Source organism: Onychomys torridus, chromosome 13 (assembly GCF_903995425.1).
Source record: "Onychomys torridus chromosome 13, mOncTor1.1, whole genome shotgun sequence".
NCBI lineage: Eukaryota > Metazoa > Chordata > Mammalia > Rodentia > Cricetidae > Onychomys > Onychomys torridus.
In genome coordinates this window covers 58,324,898-58,349,934 of record NC_050455.1, presented here as the reverse complement: position 1 = coordinate 58,349,934, position 25,037 = coordinate 58,324,898, and the positions used below count along the sequence as shown (strand labels likewise).

Here is a 25,037-nt window from a genome sequence, read left to right as displayed (position 1 = left end):
ATAATCTGAACACTCTGGAGGAGGTGGCAGCAGGAGTATCAGAAATTCAAGGTCATTCTTGGCTGTGTAGTAAATTGAAGGGCAGTTAATTAATAAGGCTTGGGGTTTTAAAGCTCCAAGGAAATGATTACAGTACTGACAAGGAAAACATTTATCTACTGAAGAAAATAAATTGGAGAACATAAAGACACTCACTAGATGATTCCAAGCCTTGTCTACAAATGAAAACAAAAAGTACTGCCTGGGGATCGGCTATACTCAGAAAATCTAGGAACTCACTAAAAGGGTATTGTCACATCATTGTGAACAGTCTGTAGCCAACTCACATGTTTCCATGAGGGCAACACAGGCCTGATTATGTCCCCATTCACTGGGGTGTCAACAATCCCTGGCTGAAACTGGAATATAAAGGCAGAGTGACATGAAAAGAGGCACACTTTCCTGGGTCTACTACCAGACCTCAGAGACAACTAAATCATTGCACAGCTTCTAGGGAAAAATAAAATGAACTCATTGAATAACAGAAATTTTCCTTGGAGGGACTCTACTTTTTGAGGGCTTTCCTATACTTCCTGTAAGGCAGATGGAATCTACAAAGAAAAGCCAGGAAAGGGTTTACAGTAGAGAAAATGAGTGGAGTGGAACATCTTATCACAGGAAATTAAAGTATGTTGTCTCTTTTTTTTATTTTGTTTTGACTTTTTAAATCTTTACAATAACATTTAATTTAAAAATCGTTGTCCATGATCAATTGTTAAGTTAAAACTAACAAAAGTAGAATTTAATACAACTGTAAAATTACTTAAAGTTTTTTAAAAGTCAGTTCTTTCTGTAACTGCCACGTGGGAAGCTCTTGATTTTACAGTCACAGAGAATCTTCTACTGGGAAGGAAAACCAACTCACACCATTTTTCCAACCAACTCTAGAAAAGCCTCTCATTTTACACAGAGTTTTCAAAACACTGAAAAAGCATGATGATTTCAGCAGACTTCGAGAGGCAATTAAGCCCAGAGGGAAAGCTGAGAAGCCAGCATAATATGGATGAAGAAAAGCAGAAAGAAAAGGACTTCTCAGGCCAGAAAACTGTGTGGGAACAAGTAGTCAAGGATCCTCATCATCTTGCTAGAGAAAATTTGCACAAGGGCAGCCTTGACCAAACCTCCAGTCCAAGATCATCACCTGTTTTACCAATACAGTGAGCATCCAAAGAAAATGTGGATGAACCTTTAACATTTCTTTAGTATGTAAAGCCAATAATAAAAAGTTAATATGTTTGTTCAGTAATATTTTAGCCACAGTTTAATAGCTATTGAAAGTAGGCTATAATTTCTCATGCATAGTAGATACATATACACTACAGACACATGCATACACACCAGGGTACACGTGCTTGTATACAGACACTCGGACATAGTCAAATGCAATCACACAGAGATACCATCAAAGGCACACAGGCACACAAGCATACACAAGCATATACACACGTGGTAGTACATCACTTACCTGCAGACACACACATACCCAGGCATGTACCAACACTGAAACATACAATACAGGTTCTCTTCTTACCTGAGATTCAAGGATGTAGACCTTTTCTTTCAAATTTTCGATTTTTTTATCTTGTTCCTTTAAAGTATTTTTTAATCCTTCCATCTAAGAATGGGGAAGAACAATTGGGAAATCCTGTCAGACCATGGGGAATAGCTACATAAACCAAGAATTACACAGCTTTTTGTGGCCAGATGATGTTCATCAAATAAAAAGATGCAATCCCACAGCATGAGCAGAGTCAGAAGGCCACTTAAGATCACAAGCCAAATTGCCACCCAGGGAGTTAAGGACCAAATGGTGCCACCCTCCATTTTCATCTCTAGGAGAGCCCTACCTATAGAAAAGCCAACAGGTGCCTAGCAGGGGGAAGGCTGTGTGCCTCATCCTGCAGAAGAACTGTCTGAGGAACAAAGTGCAGGCGATTTCCTGCATTCAAACACCCCCTAGAGTCACTGCTTATGAGGATATGAAGGTCTAACAGTCAAGTTTAGCTGTATCTAGAATCCTAGCTACCCAGGAAGCTGAGGCAGGAAGATTTTGAAACAAGGCCAGACTACCTTGGTCAATTAAGCAAAACCCTATCACAAATACAATGTAAAATAGGGGTGTTGCTACAGCTCAGTGTTAGAGTATTTAACTAGCACATGCAAGGTGGAATGGTCCATGTACAATACTGAAAAAAAAAATATCACACACAACCCAAACCTCAATACTTAAGAAAGGTTTGAATCTCTCTCCTAATGCACCAAGTCTTCCATATAACAGTGAATATCATCTGACTCAGAACATTTGTGCTTGGACAAAAATCACTAAAATATCTAAAAAGCAGTTAAGCATAGTTTCTCAAACTCTCTTAGTCTAGAACCTGACAGGTGTTGATATTATAGGCAAGAGAAGCATCGGAGCCAGGTTGCCTGAGAAACTGAAGGGCTATGTCAATGGGAAGGCGAGTCTCAGGACTCAGCCTGCCACACTGGCCAGGTTTGGTCTTTGCCCTGGAAACCTGGCATCTACCTGAGAGATGCACTTGTTACTCTGACCTCCTGGATGATGTTGCGCAGGCTCTGGTGCTGGGAGTGAATCACAAACTGTAGATGACAGATCTGCTCCTGGAGGATGGAAATCTCAGTCTGAAGACCCTGGCAACTGAGACAAGTACAGAAAGGAGGAGGGAGTGAAGGAATTTTTGCTGTACCAGCCCTCCTCTCCTGCCATTGAGCCTTGTATGGTGAAGGTCCCAGGAATCCATGTACCACACAATAAATACGAAAAAGAACAGTCCTGTGATCCACTTGCGTATGAACTTGAAAAGGTCAAAAGCCGCTTCTGGGTAGGGAAACAGCCCCATGGCTAAAGTACTTGCCCTATAAGCATAATGACCTGAGTTTGGATTCTCGGGACCCATGTAGAGCTGGGTGTGGTGGCAAGCATGTATAATCCCAGTATTTCCACAGCAATGTGGGAGGCTGAGACTGACAAATTGCTATCAGCTCAAGAGGCCAGACTGCTTGTCATATAGAGAAGGAAACAAGAGGCCCTGTCTCTGTAATACGTTCCTTTAAAGGACCCAGTCCCCAGCAGAAACACAAGCCTTGGCAGTGGGAAAGAACAGCAATTAAATGTACAGTCAGTCTATTTTTCTTTCCATGTGCATGGGCAGAAGTATTGGGAAAGAAATAAGTGGATATCGGCTCTTCCTGGAAACATTTGCGCTCCTGGGATTAGAACAGACCAGGCTGTGAAGTCTCAGCTGTCTCATCATTTCCAAAGTTCAAGGAACGGCTGTGGACCTGCTCGTGCACATCAACATCAGATTTGAGTTCTCTCTGGGTTTCAGCACCAGCAGCTTCCTTACAAGGACAAAGGAAGCTTGTGAGGAGAGACACCGCAAGAAGGGTTCACATGCCAAAGGAATAGGTAGGGAACTCAGACCCCCCACCAAGGACTGTGGTCTCTGGAGGTCTTCAAACACTGAGAACGAGTGGAGCCAAAACCCCAAAAAGCCAGCATTCCTTGGGTTTCAGGGAGACTGGGGCCAGGCAAGCAGGCCAGCTGAGATGTCTTAAAGGGATGTACAGAACCCTGTGAGGGAGAGTTATTGAGATTCAGGGGATGAGAGGATGGGGAGTCTCAACAAAGGACAGCTTCAGAAAGCTCACTTCTGGGTATGAGGATTGACAGAAGGCTAATACAGAAGTTAGTATTAAAATTAAAAAATCCCTTCAGTGAAGAAAGAAGAAGGAAAGAAAAAGAGTAATAATGACGTATTCAGTGGTCAGACTTGTGTTTCCTTTGGGCAATAAGGTGCCAGAACTCTGGGTGCTCTGTTGAGACAAAGGGCTTTACTACACACATATGTGGGATAGGGGTTTGTAAACTTGACCCAATATAGGGTCAAATGTGCAGAAGTAACAGAACTGACAAAGTGTCTCCCGTAGGGAAGCCTGTGGGGTATTTTCTTGATCAATGGTTGATGTGGGAGGGCCCCAGCAGGCTAGGACAGTGCCATCCCTTGGCAACTTGTTCTGATTTACAGGAGAAAGCAGGCTGAGCAAGCCATGAAGAACAAGCCAGTAAGCAGCATTCCTCCATGGCTACTCCTATATTATTATACAAGGGAGTGAGGAAACTAGTCTCAGAGGCCATCAGGAGTTTCCAGAAATGAAAGGACAGATATCAAAGACCTCCATAGCAACATGCAAGGCTTTGCTACATATGGGAATACTAAAACCAAACCAGCGAGACATCTCCTGAGGAGCTAGGCACTTAGGAGTGCAGAGTTTGTCCTTGAGAAGCCACTAGGATTACATTAATGCAAAGTTATTCTGGTTATTCTGTAAGCTGCAAAATACTTTTCACAAGATGATAGCAACAGCAATATGAAGTTAATCTTATGTTTAAGAAAGTAACTCTGTTCTTTTCTGTATTTTCCTTATGTATATCTAACCTCAGACTAAGAGAAATATCTCATATTTGTGGTGCATTTGCCAAGCTTTTATGGCTTCAGTTTAAGAGTCCAGTTCATACTGATTGTTCTCTTGCTGACACCCAGTAAAGTAAACAATGCCTCCTTACACAGCTCAGCAAAGGTAAGAAGGAAGATAAAGTGTCGGATGTCTATAACCTGAAAGTAGAAGAAGATTAGATGTTCTGTTACCTTTCCGGAAACACAGAGCACTCACTTTCCCAAGAAATTTCCAAAATGTCCTCAAAAAGATTTTGAGAATTTCATATGGATTGTTCATATATGGCAGAGGAAAAGAAAAGGTCAGTTTGCTTCGAAATCAGAAAAGACACCTATTATTGTTGTGTTTTTTAAAGGAAAACATCAAACTCAGACTACCTGGACTCATAAAGGAAGGAACATTGTGTAAGTCCATAGTTTCATTACATGAGAAAGATCTTTACATTTAAATGCAAAAGGAGAAAAGAAAGAAAGAGAAAAGGGAGAAAAAGAGAGAGGCCAAAAATAAACCTAACTAGCAACTATCTGTAAGTGACGCCAGGGCCTAAGCTGTTCTCTGTGTCTATGTCCTTCTTTATCAAGATGGACAGTGATGCGCAGCTATTTTACATATGCTCTCGTGGGTTCTATGTTTATTCACAGGTAAAAAGATAGAAAAAAAAATACCAGATTAGCATGACAGATTATTCAAATATTTGCATGCAAGTTAAAGTTCAGCCTGTTTCTGGCCATTGTCATAAGTGGTCAAAAAATGTATCATTACCAGCCAAATAGAAGGCACAAAGTACAATGAAAGACAAAAAGAGACAGATACAATAAGGAAGAAATGAGAAATAGGAGAAAGTCAAAAGATCAAGGAATAAGGATGTCTGTGACCATAAGGATGATAATATAAAGAAAGAACAATGAAAATCTGTCCTTTAGAGGCTCATAATAGCGCCTGATCATCTAGTAACTGAAGTCCTGGATGGTTGAACTAAGATGCTGAAATAGGGTGTGTGTTATCTTGACATCAGAATAGACCATGACTATAAGGGGAAAAACAATCTAAAGAAATGTGAGATGAGTCAGGACCTCACAGTCCAGAGGATTTCCTAAGAGCAACTGAACTGGACAGCTGCTACGATGACCATAAACTGTCCTGCCTCCTCAGTAAGGACTGAGACATAACAGGCCACCCCAACCAACTAAAGTGGCTTTCCCTAGCGTTTCTTTCATTTTCTATGGAGTTTGAAGACTGCCAGGCTACCATAGTTTCCCTTCATGACTAGCCAGTTTGATGTAGACTGTGCAAGAGACCCATTCACAAAGATGAATAGAGGATAAAGATACCTCCAGCATCTTTGAGTCAATGGAGACATGGGAGACTCACTCTTCAGACGAAAGAACTCTCCAAATGGGTCTCCAGGACAATCCTGTACTTCTGGCCCCTGAACCCTCATAGGTAAGAAATGAGGCGCTTGTCTATTAACCCTAGAAATTTGACCTCCCTTCTCCCTGCATCTACCCTACTTTCTTTGCTTCCTCTAGATGTATAAATCCTACCCACCTACACCCCAGCACACCCATAAACAGGATCGCTATCAGAAACTGCTTTTAAGGAGGTAGATTTTCAAACCTTTTTGAATGTGCATCATTGGACTTGAGTTGCAGCAGCTTGTTTTCCAAACACAATTTTCTCTCTAGGAGTGTTTTCTTTTCCTAGGAGAAAACAAGATACAGCTTTTGTTTGTGTGTATGTGTGCTTGCCAACTGTTCACAATAGATGTGGCTTGTGATACTAGAAATAGAGTCTGCGCCCCAGAGCTCATCTTGTCTGAGCAATTACAATGTGCCACCCCGAAGCCTGGCCAGGCAGTGTTCTTTGTGTTTTAAAAGTAAATCAGGGCTGTGTGGGGAGTATTGTTTAAGGTGGACATGGTGGTGCATGTGGTTAATCCTTGCACTTTGGAGGTAGAGACAGGAGGATCAGGAGTCCAGGATTGGCCACCATATCAAAGCAGGTTCAAGGCCAGTCTGGACTGCAGGAGATCCTGTCTCCAAATAAGCAAATGTCTTCATAACTCACTCGTTTAGCCTGGATGACAAAGCTTGCTCCTTCTCCAGCCCACTGCCAAAATGGAGCCCTTGCAGTACAACCTGGCCCATCTACCTTCCCCATGCCACCTGGAGTACGATGCTTGCACAGCCTTGCCTGATGTGAATTCCCTTACTGCTGCACCTGCCTCTTCGCTACATTAGGAGAGTTGTTGGTACCCAAGGACACCACAGCACATACTGTGATGTTTCCACCTGCTCTCCCAGCATCTGTCGCCATGTAGTAAACAGGTAAATGGACCCTTAATGAGAGATCGAGGCCACAAATGTTAAAACTACTTCCTAATGAGGAACCAGGAGAAACTCTAAGACTGAGAAAGAGTATCTTTTAAAATGAGGTGATTTAATTATTAAACTACACTGTTCACCCCAAGGGAAAAGTGACAAGGTCACGAAAGGCCAAGCTTGGGTAAGCAGAGTTTGCATTGCTGGTTAGCGCCAACTTGGGGGAACCAGGAAAAGCTGCAATGAGGCAAAGATGGTATTGACAGCATGGGCAGCACTGAGGAGAAATGTTTCAAAATACACACAAGGCTGTTTAAAATTACTGCCTACCACAGCATATAAATGGACAGCGTACAAGGCTGTGCTATGCAACCAAAACCAGAAAGCTTGTGCTATACACCAATCTGGTTTTGAAGTTTTGACCATTGTTTTAACCTCTCTGGACCTCATCACTGTAGATAAACATTAACCAAAACTTGAAAATAGAAGTGATCTCCAACGTGAAGCTTTAGTGGCACCCTGGGACACTGTTCAATAATGGGATCCAACCATTACTTTGTTATTCCAGACAATTTGCTTGTTTTACTTTATTGCATTTTGATTAGAACCCCAGCTCTCTGAAGTTGCATGTGAATTTTTAGATTTTTATTTTACTTTGTTTTATTGTTTGAGACAAGGTCTCTTGTAGTACAGACTGGCCCTAAACTTACTATGTAGCCAAAACTGGCTTTAAACTCATGATCCCCTTGCCTCAGTCTCCCTAGTATTGAATAACAGGTATGATCTTTCATATCAAATTTAATTTATGGATTTCTATAACATGTAAAAGATAATCCTGAAGGTTATTCATTGGATATACCTAGAGTGGTCACACAATCCTGTATTCTGTCCATCCACACACCCCTACACCCAATGCCTATAAATACCATATATAAACTAACTTTACCATAATACTGGTTCCAAAGTTAGTAATAAATTGAATTTTAAGATGTATTCACTATCTATTTGTACGAGCCATATTTTCAACTTTATACTAAAATGAAGGTAAGATGGGATAAGTAGAGTGTGGGATGAGAATCTTACCGGCTTCCCTGGCAGAAAGTTGGGCTTCAATACATAGTAATTTACAAGTACCAATTACTTCATATCCTGTGTGAGTCGCTACTTTTAATTATGCTAACTTATTTAAATTATTTTCCCAGAGCAATATTGCCTCACAGAAATGATTCCATGTTAACCTTTTCCACCTTAGCCTTAAGTGTCTTCCAATACTTCCTGAGAGATAGCCGTTACACTTGAGCCTGATGTGGGTGTCTGTACGCTCAAGGAAACACTGTCACAGCCCATGCATTATGACTTTGTGGGGTGCAGAGTACATTTGCACCAAACCCAGTCCTCCCTGTGGACTTTCTCTTGATTAGTGAATGCTCACAGCCAGGGTCAGAGATGGGGCAACTAACAAGAACGTGTTCTACCCTAGCCAGGGTTCTCGAATATGCCCTGGGCTCTTCACAAACTCCTCTTAGGTAACTCATGAAATCATACCTGCACTGCTTTACGGTGCCTTCCTCATGCACATAACACCCCACTATGGCTCTCTGCTCTATCCCTGAGAGGTCAAGATTTCCCTTTACGGTTGATCAAAATGGACTGACATGATTTATGACATGGTATATATTAACATAGGAATGTCTTAACAATCAGAATATCATCTTTTTAAAAAAATGATCACGTTTTTCACTTACTTATTGTATGTGTATGCATGTACCACAGCATGCATATGGATGTCAGAGGACAGTGTGGGAATGAGTTCTCTCCTTCCACTGTATAGGTCTCTGGGCTCTCATTCAGGTTGGCAAGCCTGGTGACAGGCACCTTTACCTGCTAAGCCATTGTGCTGGTCCCAGAACATATTCTTTGTCCCATATTAGAAAACAGGTGGGTATAATAGGAAGGATTGTAAGTAGAAACAGGAGATGAGAAAATGGTTTCTTGCTCCGTCCTCATTTATAAAACAATGATGAGGAAGTAGGTGGTCTCCAAAGTGCCTTTGAGCCCTTAGATTCTAGTGGGGCAAAATCAGTGACACTAGCAAACAAACGTGAACCAACAGAATCGCACTACTGGCAACAGGAACATATGCCACGCTAAAATGCTCTTCCAGGGCGTTTCTGCTAGCTTGGTGCTGTGTGTTCGGAATTCATTCTCGCTGCATTCCTGATTAAAGTGGGACAGATGGCGGAGGTTTTAAGTAATGTCTTCATTACCAGACCTCACAGCACTAATGGCTATTTACTGGAGCAAGGCCTTGCTCAAGTGAGTAGCAAATGAATCCTTCTCAGGGAGCAGCCACTGCTAGGGCAATACTTATCAGCCTTCCTAAGGATGTGTGCTTTCCGTCTTCACTTCCGTTTTGAACTTGCGTCTGTCCCCATTAATACAGAAGGCTCAGCATACTCTCCTTTATTCCAATATGCATTCTCCACCCAAGAAACTTCCATACAGCCTGCTTGCTTGCTACCTCCTGAGCCCAAGAAGGTGTCATCAAGCTTTGCTGTTTATTTTATTTATTTCCATACTTGTTTCAAAAATATGAAAGAACGTTAGACTAAATGTGTTTTAAAACAACAGTCTTGCACATTGCTCCTAAATCCCCATTCACCTCCACTAACCAAAGAGACTCCTCTATCAGGTCCCACTTTAGCTATTCCTGAATAGATTCCATAGAATAAATTTTAGAAGATTGTCTCCTGGCCTTGCTGAGCACAGCATCCTACCTATTTACTGTGTCACAAAGTTCTGAGAGAGAATCACAGTTAGGGGCCAATGTCAGTACTTTTGGACACACCGCCCTCCCTACCTTATGTGGGCTTTCAGCTTCTCCAAAGGACCCTTAGGAGAATTAAAAACAGGAGCTCTGCAAAGTTCCTGACACCCAGCACAATCCAGTCATATACACTCTTGTCATCGTAAACAGTGATTATTTCCCATTCGTTCATGCATATTAACATACCTCCTGTGCCTGGCTGCATGTGGCAAATGTCAGGTGCTCAAATATCTTGAAATAACAGTAAAAGAAACACACCTAGGAGTCCGACAAGAGCTCATGTCTGGTACTGAACTCTTGGAGTTACTAGGAAAGAGAACTTTCTTCCGATGTTCTTTTGTTAAGTTTCACGCACCCACAGGTGGCCAAGATCCTCCCTCTGGGTTTTGGAGAGGGTCATCACAATCTCACTCTCCCATTTCCAGGTGGCTGATCAGTTGTTTGGTTCCATAATTCTGTTTGCTTCACAGACCTTTCTTCCTTCCCTCAATGCAAATATGTCCAGTGCTATCTTAGTCCCTCAAGCTATCTACTGCAATGTAAAATATTCTAACACTATCAGCCACCCAACAAACACTACAGCTTTCCCAAAAATCATAAACTGGCAATTCTGGGGTAAGCAAACTGCTAAGGGTGACTCGGTGATTCTGGGAATGACAACAATGGCCCATGGCACACTAGAGCTGTAGGTGAATGCTAATGTTAAGTCCTTTTACATTGGTACTCAGGTCCTGTTTCTGATTTCCTCACATGACGTTCATTAGGACTGTATATTTAATAGTCACCGTGTTATAGAATTTTACATTATTGGGAAATACTTTAAAACTAATTAAATTTCTTTTGGTCAGAAACCTGCATAGTACTGAAAGGTTTCACCCAGTAAGTACAAGTTCCCTAGTGGCAAAGACCTCAGAAAACTCAAACAAGTGGAGGCTGCGTAGATTAGGGGCCAACCCAGGAATACAGTGAGAGGGAGGATGGGGGAGATATGACTTACTAGAAGCCTAAGACTATATTCTCATCCATTCTCAATTTAGTTTCTGAGATGCCCATTTATTTTGCTAGTAAAAGATTATATTCCTTATTTTTTTTAATTCAAAGGCACATAGTTAAATTTATGTTATTTATATTGGTATTTGGAGTGTTAGCCACTGGGATTCCATGAGATTTTTCACAGTTTTGCTTTCGGCTGCTCTTCCCTAAATAGACCTTTTGAGAGTTCTGATATCAGTTCTAATAACAGTTTTATCACACATTTTATAGCCACTCTTTCTTATAAACCATAAGTAACAATGGGCTGTGAGGGAAAAAAAAGGATACTATACTAGCTCTAATGTATCTGGACTTAGTAAACTTGAATTTATTTATTATTAGGCTCTAATAAAGGCTAGATTACAGGGATCCTAACAGGACTGCTTTGTGACCTAACCCATTATTTCATTCACAGACCACTGAATACACACATTGACAACAAGGAGAAATTAGGCAAGCCAACAACTACAGAACAGGTCACATAAAATGTCTAAGAGGAAGAGCAGAGTTGTAAAAAGCGGAATTGTGCCGTCCTACACACACACATACACATACACACACACACACACACACACACACTCTCACACAAAAACCCACAGGCCAAGAAAGACTTCCAACTAATGTCATTCTACTTCCCCTTACGTGACACTGTCAGGATGAAATGTCTTTGCTTTGCCCCACCACGTGACACTGTCAGGATGAAATGTCTTTGCTTTGCCAGGGACCTACGTTTTCCATCCTCTGGACACGGTTCTCCAGTCCTATGATTTGAACGTGTTTCTCTTCAAGTTTTTCTGAAAGTTGACTCAGATTTTCAGCACGATGCTTTAATGTCTGCTCTTTTTCAAGGTTGTTGATCTGTGGTCAGAAACAAACAGTTTGCTAGACTTTTGCTTTTATTATTTATCTAGAACAAAACAGAACATCTTGTATATCTCGTTAAAAGTGTTTTCTTTCTTACCAAAAAAAAAAAAATGTTCCCAAAGCAGGGTAATTACTCCCACTGTATCCCAAGGTTACTTGTTAGATATGTAGCTGGGGCTAAAGGTCAGTCACAGCAAAGAAGTTTCCTCTCTAGGGAGGGGACTTCAGCTAACTTCTGCCTGTAGTGCACATGCGTATTTGCATGCATATATAAAACAGAGCTCAAAATGGCCCAGTAAAAAATGAGTATGCATCTGCCCTTGAAATTACCAGGTGTGCCTTCTTGACAGGCCATTCAGGTTGGGGCTGAGCCCCTACTGTAAGGGCACATATACCTGTTCCTGTAGGTAGCACTATTCACACAGTGCATCACCAGGCCATATATGGCTGGGTGGGGCTGACTTCTCCAGCTCCTGGGCCGCGGCTGGGACCAGTACCTGAAGTAAATGTTTACTGTCCTCATGCTTTTTCTTCATGTCTTCAGAATGTATTTGGTAGTTGTCAAATAATCTCTGGGCCACGTTTCTCAAAGTGTCTGCTCCTGCCTCTCGGGAAGCTTCCAGCTAGGAAAAACAAAAGTCACCTTGCATAGTTTGACATTACTAAATAAAAATAGTTGAAAGCAGAACCGTTTCATGGTCCATTAAACACAGTCTCTAATAACCATTTGCAGCCATACAGATAATTGATGGGAGAGAAGCTGCTGGTGTTGAGTCAGAAGAGAGTGCTGAGTGAAGAAGTCTCTAGTAGGGTACTGAGCATGGGCATTTGTCATGGCGAAGCTAACCCTGAGTGCTAAGCATATCGGTACTTTGCACAGATAGATGGCATCTTGTCGGGACACATAGCGGCAACCCTCTTATCACCAATGTTCATTCCGTACTGACAAATGAAGCTCCATGAAATAGAAGTGGGACGAAATTGGAGTAGTAAGAAAAATGAAGTATGCATGCTGATCTTTATAACCTAAGGCAATGATCAAGGTGCTTGGCTACTGAGCTTTACATACCAAGGTAATCACTGTGAGGCTACATACAAAATAAACCCCAAAGGGGAAATACAAAGCACTCAACAATAGATTTATTGAACAATTATTGAGGCATTCGATAATAAAAGTTAGAATCAGCATTTGGATTTGGGGTACGTGTCCATGTTCCCATGTGCACATATGTGTGGGTGCAGATGCACAGTTTATACATGCATAGTGAGGTCAGAAGTCAACCTTGAAGATCCTTTCTCAGTTAGGTATCAATCTTGTCTCTTTTTTTTTTTCCCTTAAAATGGAGTTTCTCAGTATGTCCTGAAGCTAACAGATTAGGCTAGGATGTCTAGTGAGCAGCCCTAGGGATCCCCCTGGCTCCACCTCCTGAGAAGTGGGATCGCAAACACACACCTCCGTGCATAGTTCTCAGGGTTGGTGCTGGGATCTTGTTTGTAGCACAAACATTTAACTGAATAAGGTATCTCCCTAGCTCTAATATTTCTTTTTGTTTGTTTGTTTTGTTTTTTGTTTTTTGTTTTTGTTTATTTGTTTTTTTGAGAAGGGTTCCTCTGTGTAGCTTTGAGCCTTTTCCTGGAACTCACTCTATAGCCCAGGCTGGCCTCAAACTAATATTTCTTAGAGATGCAAAAATCTTTTAAAAATGTGGTAAAAAGCCATTAGCCTGAGATCTCTTCCCTTAATAAATGTGTAAGTACACAGTATATCACTGTTAGCTGTAGATTTGACATCACAGAGGAAACTTCCAGAACTTGCTACTTTTGCATAGCTGAAAATTACACCCACAGACCTTCATTAGTTTCTTTAATACTAAAAGTAGTCTAAATACTAAAACAGTAAGACTGATTTGTACAACATTTTCATATTTTGGCCATGCGTTTGTGTATTGTGGGCTTCTGGGTGTGAGTGGATGTCTCACAGCAAGTATAGACCTATGAAAGCTAACTGTTTATGAGCTCCTAGCAGTTGTACCTTGATTTTCAACATTTCATTCTCTCTGTTCATTTCTAGGAGCTGCTGGTCTTTTCTTCTCATGTTTTCCATGAGCAAATCCAAACAGGTGGGGTCTGTCATGGAATCTGAGCCATTCTGCATGTTTCCAGATGGCTGAAATGAACAAACATAAAGATCAGAAGGAGCTGAGAGTTCCACATCTGGATCCTCCAGCAGCAGAAGAAGACTGTGTGCCACACTGGGTATGGCTTGAGCATATGAGACCTCAAGGCCTGTCCCCTCAGTGGCACACTTCTTCCAACAATTCCTCTATGAACACTGGCAATGATGATGATCATTCACTACATAAGTGACAGAAGATTCAAATAAGCAAAAATATCTCTTTGAACCTCAAATTTTGATGATTAATTCTAGACAAATGAACCAGCTTACATATCTGCTCCAATTTAAAGAGTCTTGCAAAACAAATATCCTTTATGCCTCTTCTGTTTCCTGCAGCTTTAAATACATTATTGAGGGTATTGTACATACCAAATAATAACCATGAGACTGGATTAATTAAAATCATGCCTACAAATATATGTTGTTTAAACAGAGTCGGAGCTGCTAACATTCAATGTTAACAGTGTTTCATTACCATCAATTCATATTAAATGTCTAATCAGAGATATCAGACTAGAGCTCCACTGTGATGTAATCCCATGCAAAGTCATGCTCCCTGAAAATGCACCTGGAACATAAATCTACACAGAATCCTGGGCATATGGAGATGGTGAGGAAATGAGAAAACATCTCAGCCCAACAGTTTCCCAGATGTGGAAACTAAGAAGTAGGGTCCACTTTCACGCAAGTCAAGTCCAAGAGCTCGTGACATAGTTTCTTGATCATCATCTGCCCTGTCGGCTCTTTCACCTTATGTCATGGCAGAGAGAGAAACTATCACGCAACTCCATGTACCCTGTGGTTCTGATAACAACGTCTACTTGTTAAGCACCTATTATGCACCATGTCGGCTTTCCAATGTTATGAACATTTCTCTGCCTGGATTCTACAGGTAGAAAAAAGCATTTTGTTCTTTATAGAAGTGAGGAAACTGAAAATTAGAGTGTCACAAATTAAAGTGTTCTAGTTTGATTGTTTTGCTCCTGGGGGGAAAAAAGTCACTCTGATCAAAAGCAACTTGGGAGATGAAAGAATGTATCTTGTGCAAACTTCCAGGTCCATCATTGAGGGAAGCCAACGAAGGGTCTGGTGTGGGACTTTGAAACCTTGGAGGAACACTGCATGCGGGGTCATTCACACATCCAAGCATAGTTAATGTTCTTATACAATCCAGTGTTTCCTGCCCAGGATAAGGTTCCACCCACCCTGGCCTAGGACTTGCTACATCAGTTAACAACCAAGGCAATTCCATTCAGGCAGATCTGATCTGGGCAATCCTTCAGTTGAGTTTCCTTTCTCAGATGACTCTAGGCTGTGTCAAGTTGATAGCCAAACCTAACTAGGACACTAAAGTTACACCTACATAAATAACCTTGAGACCAGATTCAGAGTCTAAGATTGCTCAATGACCAAACTTTTAATTTCTCCACTACAAAAATGATCCATAGTCCAGAAATAAGAACAATGAGCCAGGTGGTAGTACTGCACATCTTTAATCCCAGCACTTGGGAGGCAGAGGCAGAAGGATCTCCGTGAGTTTGAGGCCAGCCTGGTCTACAGAGCGAGTTCCAGGACAGCCAGGGCTACACAGTGGAATTCTGTCTCTGTCTCAAAAAACCCATAACAAACAAACAAACAAACCAAAACCAAAACAAACAAAAAAACTAAGCACATAACATATATATAGTACATCCTCAGCCTTGTGCATGTGTGTGTGTGTGTGTGTGTGTGTGTGTGTGTGTGTGTGTGTGTGTGTGGTCCAGACCACAAAATAAAGGTATGCACACCTTCTCTGACCATATATGGGTATATATGCTAAAGAATAATTGACGGATAGACTCTTGCAGAAGGTAGATTATTGGCTGTGGTTGAGACTTGCAAATGATTAGATCAGTGCTCTCATAGACATTAGCTGATGATAAAAAGCTACAGATTCTGAGTCAGGAAGTCTGGGTGGAGGCCTAGACAGTACAAATCTAATCAGCTTGTGGAGAGGCTGCTGCTAGGCCAGTAGCCCACACGTTACATGGTAGCAAGACCCTATATCATAGCAGCACCATGTTCTATCCATTCATTCAGAGCTATGCCTAGCAAGGTCAGCTAAAAATTCTACTTCAGTGTTTCCAGTGGCCATTGGCCAGTTCTCAGTTTACATGGCCCATGGACAACACTGGACAGTTGCTACTTCTACCTGCCCTCAGGGATTCCATCCTCTACGGCTTTTCCTCCTCATTCTCCACTATCCATTTCAACCTCTGTGATGGCTCTTCTTCCAAAGACCCAAGTTTGGGACGTTCGTCACTAAGCCCTTAGGTCATCTGTTATCCATATGTATACTTACTTTCTTTCCAATCCTCTCCACTTTCAAAATTATTGCAATTTATTACTTATTCTGGAGACAAAGTCTTGCTGTATCAATCAGGCAGGTTTATACTCTCGGAATGCCAAACTCAGCTCTAGGTTCAGAACTTTACTAACCATAAAACCACAATTCTGTATATTGTACCCTATCTAATATAATCTAATTCATCTAATCCAGATCTGTACTCTCAAATCTACCCATCAATGGAGTTCTAGAAGTCAACTCAACATGGCCAAAAATGATTTTTTAATTTTATCTTTCCTACCACACCTCAATATTGTGTCTTTTTGCCCAGATTTGGAGCAATTAATTAAGAAAATCTTAAGTACTAGCCATATTATATTGGAACGTGAGGATGATGTAAGGGGATTGTGTTTATGTAGTACATTCTACCTTCTCATGTGATAAATAACCATGGTTTATAGTCAGTAATGTTAATGAGATAGACACTCTTGGCTCTGGTGATATTTAATTTGGTACAGTATGAGCTAAAAGAGGTTTGTCTAAGCTTAAGTACACAAAGATGCTACTGATATTAGAAAGAGGTGCTTAAGCTTATTGATCAGCGAAGTTCATTGCTTATTGATCACTCAATTCAAACCATCAGTTGCTGTGTCCCACAGAATATACTTGTAAGCTTATACCTTCATCCCTGAAAAGTGTTGCTACCTTGTATTCTCCTTGGTCTAGTGTCTTCCCATATACTTGTGTTCTGTTTGCAATACTTCAGCAAGTTCTGGCCATTCTGATCTGATTCTTTGAATTTCATCCCTAGTTAACACATTATACATATAAGCATTAACATCTTTAGATGTCAGACATGCATGAAATATTTTATCACAGCTTCAAAGAGTAATATCAGGCAGAACAGTTGATTGAATAGAAATCGATGTAGGTTTATGTTAACTTTCTGAAAGAATGCAAGTAATGAATCTCAATGTATTTATTACCTCTGCATCTAGCTTGTAATTTGTATTGCCACGTCCTTCTTCATCTTTAAACATGTGATTTCGGATCTTTTCCAGGGTAGTTCGGATCTGGAGGAAAAAAACAATAGTTAATTTTTCTGTAAGGCATTTAATTCCAAATGCATTTTTCTTTCTCTATACCAGCTATAGGGCACCTTATTTACATATATATCCTGATGTCAGCCTCCAACCTAGATTATATTTAGGTTAATATTGTTTAGATTAATGAAAAGAAAGTGTTTGGGTCTTATATCTCTTTTTTAGATAAATCTGAAATATGACAAACTAAGTTAATACTATGTATTATAAAATAATTTAGTAATTAGAACTTAAAAACTGTACATTTTGTTCACTTTTACCTATAATTTAGTACTAATTCAGTGTTTAGTAATTACTATAAGAGAATTACTACTTAGTAATCACTACAAAATGATTACTACATAGTAATTACCTCAAAATAATTGCTGTTAAATAATTACTACAGAAACATCCCTAAGACGTGATCATACAAATTTATGTGTGGAAATTTGAGCTACAGTCTTGCTGACCTGTGGAATTACTAGATATTCCAAGACAATTTAATTAGCTGATCTGAACAAGTTACAAACTATCAATGTCAGAATTTTTCTATCTATTCTAACAGGTAGTTTATGAGAATATCCTTTCTTAGTTCTTTTCATGGTGGATTTCTCATAAGTTACATTTTTAATGAAGTCACTTGCAGAGGAGTCACTGGCACTAGCGAGCTGGAGTTGTGCATAGGGACAAGGTGAGGAAAGAGCGAGAATCAGCAGGAAACATAAACATCTACTTGGGAGCACAGCATCCACATGCAGGAAAACCCCAGGGAAGGTTATGAAACAGCAGGAAATCCAGCAGCGAATGGTGGGGTGTGAATTAAATGCTGATAGGTGTTCTGAACCATCCTGGCCGTTATTCAGTTCTACTGAGCGGAGAAAGTCATTGTTACTTCCCATGCAGGCACAGGTTTATATTCTAAAGAAAAAATGACTAGCTATGTTCAAATCTAAGCTGTCAACTATCCTAAGCCAAGTGAGGTTTGCTCCTTCCATGCGTTGCATGGATGAGGAAACAAAGCCCATTCTAGCGCTTGTCATAAAATAATCACATTGTGATATCTCCTGCTCTCATCATACCTTTCTCACGTACTCGGTTTCTTCAATAATGTGAGCTGATGAAGAGCCATACGAGACAGCGCCTTCTGTCTTACCTCTCGGGGGAACTTCTGTGGTCACCGTGACAGTTGTCATTGTGAATTCTGGCTTTAGGAAAACAGCAACCCAACGTAAGTTTCTCCATAATCAAAGTTTTAGTATCAAATGTTTAGTATCTTCTTAGACCGCACAATCTCAAGACAGAGCCTTGTTTTATTCACTTTACATTATAGCATACTGTAGGGCTTAATAAATGACTGAGGAAATAGAAATACAGTTGTAATCAAATGTGTGTGTCTGTGTTTATGTGTGTGTGTCTGTGTGTCTGTGTGTATGTGTCCTATAGAACCTCTAGAAAGGTTATTTATCAAAAGACTCTTTAATGGAAAAAAAAAATGGAAGAAATACAAATGCACACAAATAGGATTGGTACCTAGATTGCTGCTATGGAATATTCTTTATGTATATGACTCAATTTAAAAACATGTTACAGAATAAATACACGATATCATTTTCTTATTTCTTTTAAAGGTGGATGATATGAAAGAAGAGAAATTTTGACTCACAGCTTTACAAAGCAAGTTTCAGACCAGCCTGGGCTCCTGAGTGAGACTCTGACTTTACACACACACACACACACACACACACACACACACACACACACACACACACAAATACACAAGAGGGAAGGAGGAGCAGACACAGGGATTGGGATTCCAACAGAGTCACAGTCACATTCCTGGTGGACAGGCTGTATTCTCCGGACACCTTCTCCTCCTGCAGAGAATCTAGGGCTTCTTGGATGATTCATGTCAATAACACAAATTCCATAAAGCTAAGCATGACAGGTGATCAAATACTATTTGAATAAAGTATGGCAGCCATGGTAAATGACTGTGAGGAGCTGAACAATATTAAACACCCTAAATCCTTGACCTCATAACAGGTGAGAGCTCACTATTGTCACAGTCATCATTGTCTCCCCCAGCAAGCTGCTGAGCCAACCAACGGTTGGGAGTGAGACAAAGGCAGAAGAAAGAAAAGGACATAGAGGGCACATGCCACATCATTAATACATTAACAATTTTTCAGTAACTAAATAGTGAATAATGGAAAGGTGTGATGGTATGTCAGCTAATAAACTCAAAAGAAGAAATAGACTTAGAAACCATAGCATTTGTAACTGCTTACCAAGGGATGGATCTAAGGAGAATCCTCAAGCTCAGCTAAGAACACTGGGTAAAAAAGGTTAATGAGGAACATGGGCTTCAATGCTCAGGCATCCTTGTAACTAAGTCTGCTACAGATTAAGTCTTGGGGCTGGGAGGTGGCTCAGTGTCACAAACACTTGCTGCACTTGAAGAGGATCTACATTTGGTTTCCAGGCACTGACATTAGCCACTCACAACCACCTACAACTTCAGTTCCAGGGAGTCTAAAGATACCCTCTTCTGGCCTTCCCAGGCATTTGTATTCATGTGCTATATATACACACAGGCTCATGCATACACATAAAATACAATTTTTTAAAAAGTAAAGAATTTTAAAGAGTCTTAAGAGACGTACAACAAAATACACTAGATGAATCGTGTTTGAATTTTGTCTTAAACACACTAGGCATATGTAGTTTTTGTTTCTGTTTTGTTTTTAGATTGATTGGCAAAAGCTGATAGTGAAGAATTCTTATCACATACTGAGAAGTAGTCCATTTGGTAAAGTGCTTGCCTTACAAACATGAGGAGCTGAAATCAACCCCACTGAATCCAAGGAAAAAGCCGGGCATGATGGCACTCGTTTGTAACTCCAACATTCCAGAACTAAGAAATAAGCATATCCCTGAAACTCACTGATCTGCCAACCTATCCTATTTGACCAGTGTTGGGCCAAAGAAAAAGTCTACCTCAAAAAAAAAAAAATTTAAAATGTGGGCAGTATGTGAGGAACATCAGGGAGGTTATCTTCTGACCTCTACATGCATGCATACACATGCACCTGCACAAACATGAACAGGCAAACACATGTATACACACACACACACACACACACACACACACACACACACACACAGGAAGAACCCTTTATGTTTCTAAGCTTAAAGGAATTAAGACACCCTTTTAGGAAATAGTCTGTGAATGACGCTTACTGGAATTTTTGTGGGTATAACAATAGGACCTGCACTGGAGGAATAAACAGTAAAGATGGAGGTCAGACAAAGACTACATTCATGTCTTAGTCAAAAGTTTGGCAAACGATAGGTGGCTTGAATCTATGATGTTCTCCACAGATCGGCATGTTCGAACACTGATGGCACTGATTTGGAAGGTTACAGAGTCTCTAGATGACTTTCGGCTGGAGGAGATGGATCTCCGAAAGGCTGTAGCCTTTCAGTACTATAGCCAGGCCTTGCTTTTGATCCAGTGCTCGGTCTCCTGGTCTGGTCTCCAAGCAAGGAACTCTACCACAGGGTCCTACCCCAGAGCCACCCTTCCAAAACTGTGGGCCGAGATAAATCTACCATCCTTTAAGTTGGACCTCAGACACTTTGTCACAGTGATGAAAATATTGACCATTAGAAAACAAGCTACAATACATTCTGTGTACAGAATCTGAGTGTAGAATTATTGGACCTTCTCTACTGATTGGGAAATTAATGCTCCCATAGTGATGTCATCTTACCCAAGATCACAGTAAAACTAACAGAGACAAAACTCAAACCCTGGTCTTTTTCACCCCAAGTGCAAGGGTATTTCCAACCCCATTCAGACTATGTTCCCTAGAAAGAAACAGCAAAATGCTTAAAATCTAGCAAATGACCCATGCTGCTAAAAGACAGAGAGAATTTTTATATTGGCCTGCAGCACTTTGCAAGAAGATTGCCTCTAGGGACGCCACAAAGCCCTGAGTTTATCCTTTAATCTTCAATGAAATTGACAGGGCATGCCAAGAATTTTCCATTTTATTGCAAATCCTCTCAGAAGGCAGCAGCGGTTCTCTTTGTTTCTGCAGAACTCAATTTGGCAGCAGCAACTCCCCAAGTCCGCTCTGTGGAACAACATGGAAGTACTTCCCTCTCTTGGGCCTCTGAAGTCTCTTCCAGGATTAAGGACTTGGTCCACAACAACATTCGAATGCTCAAAGAAAAATAAAACCCTGTAGAGACAATAAGCAATGTGTCCGGAAACTTGAAGAAGGTGGTCGGCAATCTGTACTTTTGCCTTCTGTCTGGGCTTTCCTTTGCTTGCACAGCCTACCAGTATTATTCTTGTATTTGTTTAATGCTTCCAAATAATCTGAAAGTATATCATCTCATGAAGTGTGAAATGTATATGAAGTTGAAATTTGTAAGCACTAAATTCAGACAAACAAATAGAGCTTGAACCTGAAACATACTCCAGTTCATGTTTTGTGCACCTGTTCCTCTGGCAGGCAGGTGGTACTGTTTCAGGGTGACTGTGAAGCTTTGGGCAGTGAGGTGTAGCTGACAGAAGTGGGTGGCTAGAGGTGAGCCTTTGGAGGTTGTTAATCATCCCTTTCCCCACTCCCTCTCTGTTAGCTGGTCTGCCGTATCCATCCTGTGCTTCTGCTGCTCTGTCTTCCCACCAGGATGCACTGAAATCTCTTGGCAATGAGTCAAAGCAGACCTTCCCACCCTAGGTTGTCTGTGGTCACAGCAGTACTAAAGTAACTAACAGTGTCTGTATCCCTATATACGAAGTTGTGCCGTAACACAGTGGTGGTTGTTTGCTGGCATACAGTCCCTGATACTTAGGCCCTACAACAGCACAGGTGAGCCTTTACCGCAGAAGCAGCACACAGCAAGCAAAACTAAAGCATTTACTGTCTGTCCATTTCCAGGGAGGAAAAAAGTCTGCTGATGCTGGCATCAGGGCATGGCAGGGAGTAGGGACTGTGGCAGTGGGCGATTGGAGGCAAGCAAATCCACCACCCAGCTTGTTTTCTCTACTGCAACTCACTTCTCCACAACCTTACTGGACTGAGGTACTTTCATTTTCCTTTTTCACATGGTATGTGTTGTGTGCATGCATTTCATCACTAAACTCGAATCTTCAGGGGAAAAAAAAGTTCCCGGCTTTCTTTGTCTTTCCTAATTTCACAATCACATTGGGCCCATGTCACAGATCCTAAAATACATTTTCTTCTCTGCCTTTCATTCCTAATAACAATGACATTTCCTCCTTAATCCCTGATAAGTCACCCTCAATTACATTCTTTCAAAAACACCATCCTCCCCACTTACTAGTTGTAAAAGTTACATACAATTTTAGCTTGAATATATATATATATATATATATATATATATATATATATATATACATATATATGCAAAATGAATTATTCTTATTGGCTGGTTTACGGAGGCATTCAATGGACCAATGGACTGCAAACATTAATGCTACTGCACTCCTGTTCTATATTCCTAATAACCTCCTAAAAGGAGCCATCCATAACAGGGGAGAGAAGTCAGCCCCCTGTGGTTTGAAAGCTTTACATCCAATGATATCTATATGAAATTAAATCCCATTTCTCTTTGGTTCAGAAAACTTTTGTGCCTACAGTCCCTGAGTGGAATAAAGAAACCCAAGATAGGTGTGTATGTGGTGTGTGAGAGTCGGGGGTGGAGGACAGCAAAGTCCAACCATCCATATGGCATTATCATCCTGGGGAAAATCCATGTTAGCATTTGATTTCAGCCAGAAGTAGATTAGACAGATAAAATGTTCAAAATAAAACACAATCAGTTAATTAAATCGAGGAAAGGCTTTATTTGTTTTATGCTAGGATGGATTGAAGACAGCTTCCATGTGGCCCGGTGCCAAGGGGAGGTATTTCCTATATCAGGCCTTGTAAACAAGGCAGCAGGGGGTGCTGGGCAGACTGTGCTCAGGCCCCTTGTCTTCAGCCAAAGCAGCATTGCGTGGTCTTACCACACAGCGTCATCCCTAGAGCTCTCAGTGAATAAAAAGGGTTTTGTAGCTAAAAGTTTGGAGGGAGCTCTCTTAGCTTCAATGGCTCCTGGAAATATCACCACCCAGGAGACAGCCAGCATGGGTGTTCCCCCATCATTCAGTGCCTCAGTTTCTTTTATGGCAAAATTCAGGAAATATTAACTATTAATAATAAAAGTCAACAGGGGGCGGTTTGTGAGTTAGTATTTGTCAAGCACTTAGCACACATAATACATAATGAATGATTTGCACATGTTTGTCAAATGAGTAAATAAAATATGAGACAATTATCCATAATTAAAGCTGAAGAGCAGGCTGAGTAGATTTTCCCCCCATTGGGAAAAATCAGGTAGTATTTGAAATAGTCTGCACTCTGAGTTGGGCTACAAAGGGAAGTTTGCTTGAGGGGCATTTTGAAATTAGCAAATTATATCAGTCATTCCTTATTGCTAAAGCATCAGTAGTTCTTCAACATATTGAAATGATGATATTAGCAATAGTTTACGGTCTACACAGCAATGCAGACATATTGTGGTGCATTGTTTTCTGTGCGATAAACCAACACAGCACAGGACCAGGATAATGTAATTAAACCCACTTCACAGTTTAAAGACCTGGAAAGAGCTGAGGGAGTATGAAGTAAGCTCATAATAAGGCTTTGCTACCGATCTACCTGTGACCCACCTCCAAGTTTACAGGCTGAAGTCCTAGCCCCCAGTATTTCAAGATAAGACTTTCTTTGAAGTAGGGTAATTGCATGTATAGTAATGTGCCACAGTAGCAGTGTGACCTCCATTCCAACTGCCGACATCTTTATGCAAAAGGGGGTGTTTGGAGATGGACTCATTAGAACAAGGCCATGTGAAGATGAAGGCACACACGGAGTGATGTTTCTACCAGCCAGGAAACATCAAGGATTTGCCTCAAACCTCCAGCAGCCTGGAGGGAAGCCTGCAACAGACTCTTTTCCATATTCCCAAACAGATCTAATTTTCAAATTCCTGGATCTTAGACTTCCAAACTTCAGAACTCCCAAATGGCAGACCTCTGTTTAAGCCACTCAGTTGGTGGTTGTAGGTTACAGCTGCTGCTGTAGGGATCCAAGATAGGGCTGCTTGTCATCAAGAAACATTAATAAAGGCATTGCCTTTCTTTACCTGGTGGTTCATCCTTTCTTGTAGTAGAGATTTCCTGAACGTTGCTGCGGTAGGAGCTGTGTCTACAGGTTCAGTCTCTGAAGACCGCTACACAGAACGTTGTGTTCAGCAAGCAAGGCAGAGAGGAATAAATAAATATGGGGGCGGGCAGTGTAAAGAATAAAGCAGACTGGGGGAGCAGAATGAAAGGAAGTGCTGCTAGGAATGAACACGAAGGAAGCCAACCCAAGGAAGTCCCACTGGAGAAAACTCTGGAACAGAGGAAAACCCGTGGCTACCTGGAGAAGCGGATTCCAGGTAGAAGCAGGAGGAGGGGCAAAGCAGATTTGCCTGGTTTTGTTCTGAGGGGCACCATGGCAGACAGCACAGAGCAGCAAGACTGATGGAATCACCGTTTACATTCTGCCCTAGTCTTGAAAGAAAAATCCCCTCTCAAATCCACCAAGGAAGAAGCAGGAAGTGGTGGTGGCCGCTGGACCCCAGGAGCCCCACCTGCTCTTCCTTAGTCCTTATCTTGCAGAATTAGCCTCACAGGGACCCTCCCACTTTCCAAACCTGGTTTTTCAACTTCCCCACCAATTCTGGGGGCAAGTACACATCCTTACAGCAGATTCTTACTGGCAACATCATTCAGGCAATTACAGTGTTCTGTAAGCAGGAGCCCTGACTG

General features: G+C 41.1%; 1 protein-coding gene across 2 annotated transcripts in view; it reads right to left on the bottom strand.

The window, feature by feature from the left end:
• The window catches only part of Ccdc68 (coiled-coil domain containing 68), a 40,266-nt gene that overhangs the window by 6,912 nt on the left and 8,317 nt on the right, over positions 1 to 25,037 (bottom strand). The window contains exons 2-9 of one of the 2 annotated variants that reach the window (XM_036204996.1): positions 18,226 to 18,351; positions 17,051 to 17,137; positions 13,595 to 13,729; positions 12,060 to 12,185; positions 11,428 to 11,556; positions 6,136 to 6,218; positions 2,593 to 2,698; positions 1,571 to 1,654 (exon numbers count right to left, since the gene is read on the bottom strand). In XM_036204996.1, the coding sequence (XP_036060889.1) occupies positions 1,571 to 1,654; positions 2,593 to 2,698; positions 6,136 to 6,218; positions 11,428 to 11,556; positions 12,060 to 12,185; positions 13,595 to 13,729; positions 17,051 to 17,137; positions 18,226 to 18,339 (864 nt within the window). In that variant the 5' untranslated portion in view covers positions 18,340 to 18,351. The remainder of the gene's footprint in view (positions 1 to 1,570; positions 1,655 to 2,592; positions 2,699 to 6,135; positions 6,219 to 11,427; positions 11,557 to 12,059; positions 12,186 to 13,594; positions 13,730 to 17,050; positions 17,138 to 18,225; positions 18,352 to 25,037) is intronic. The other variant, XM_036204997.1, reaches the window with a different exon arrangement.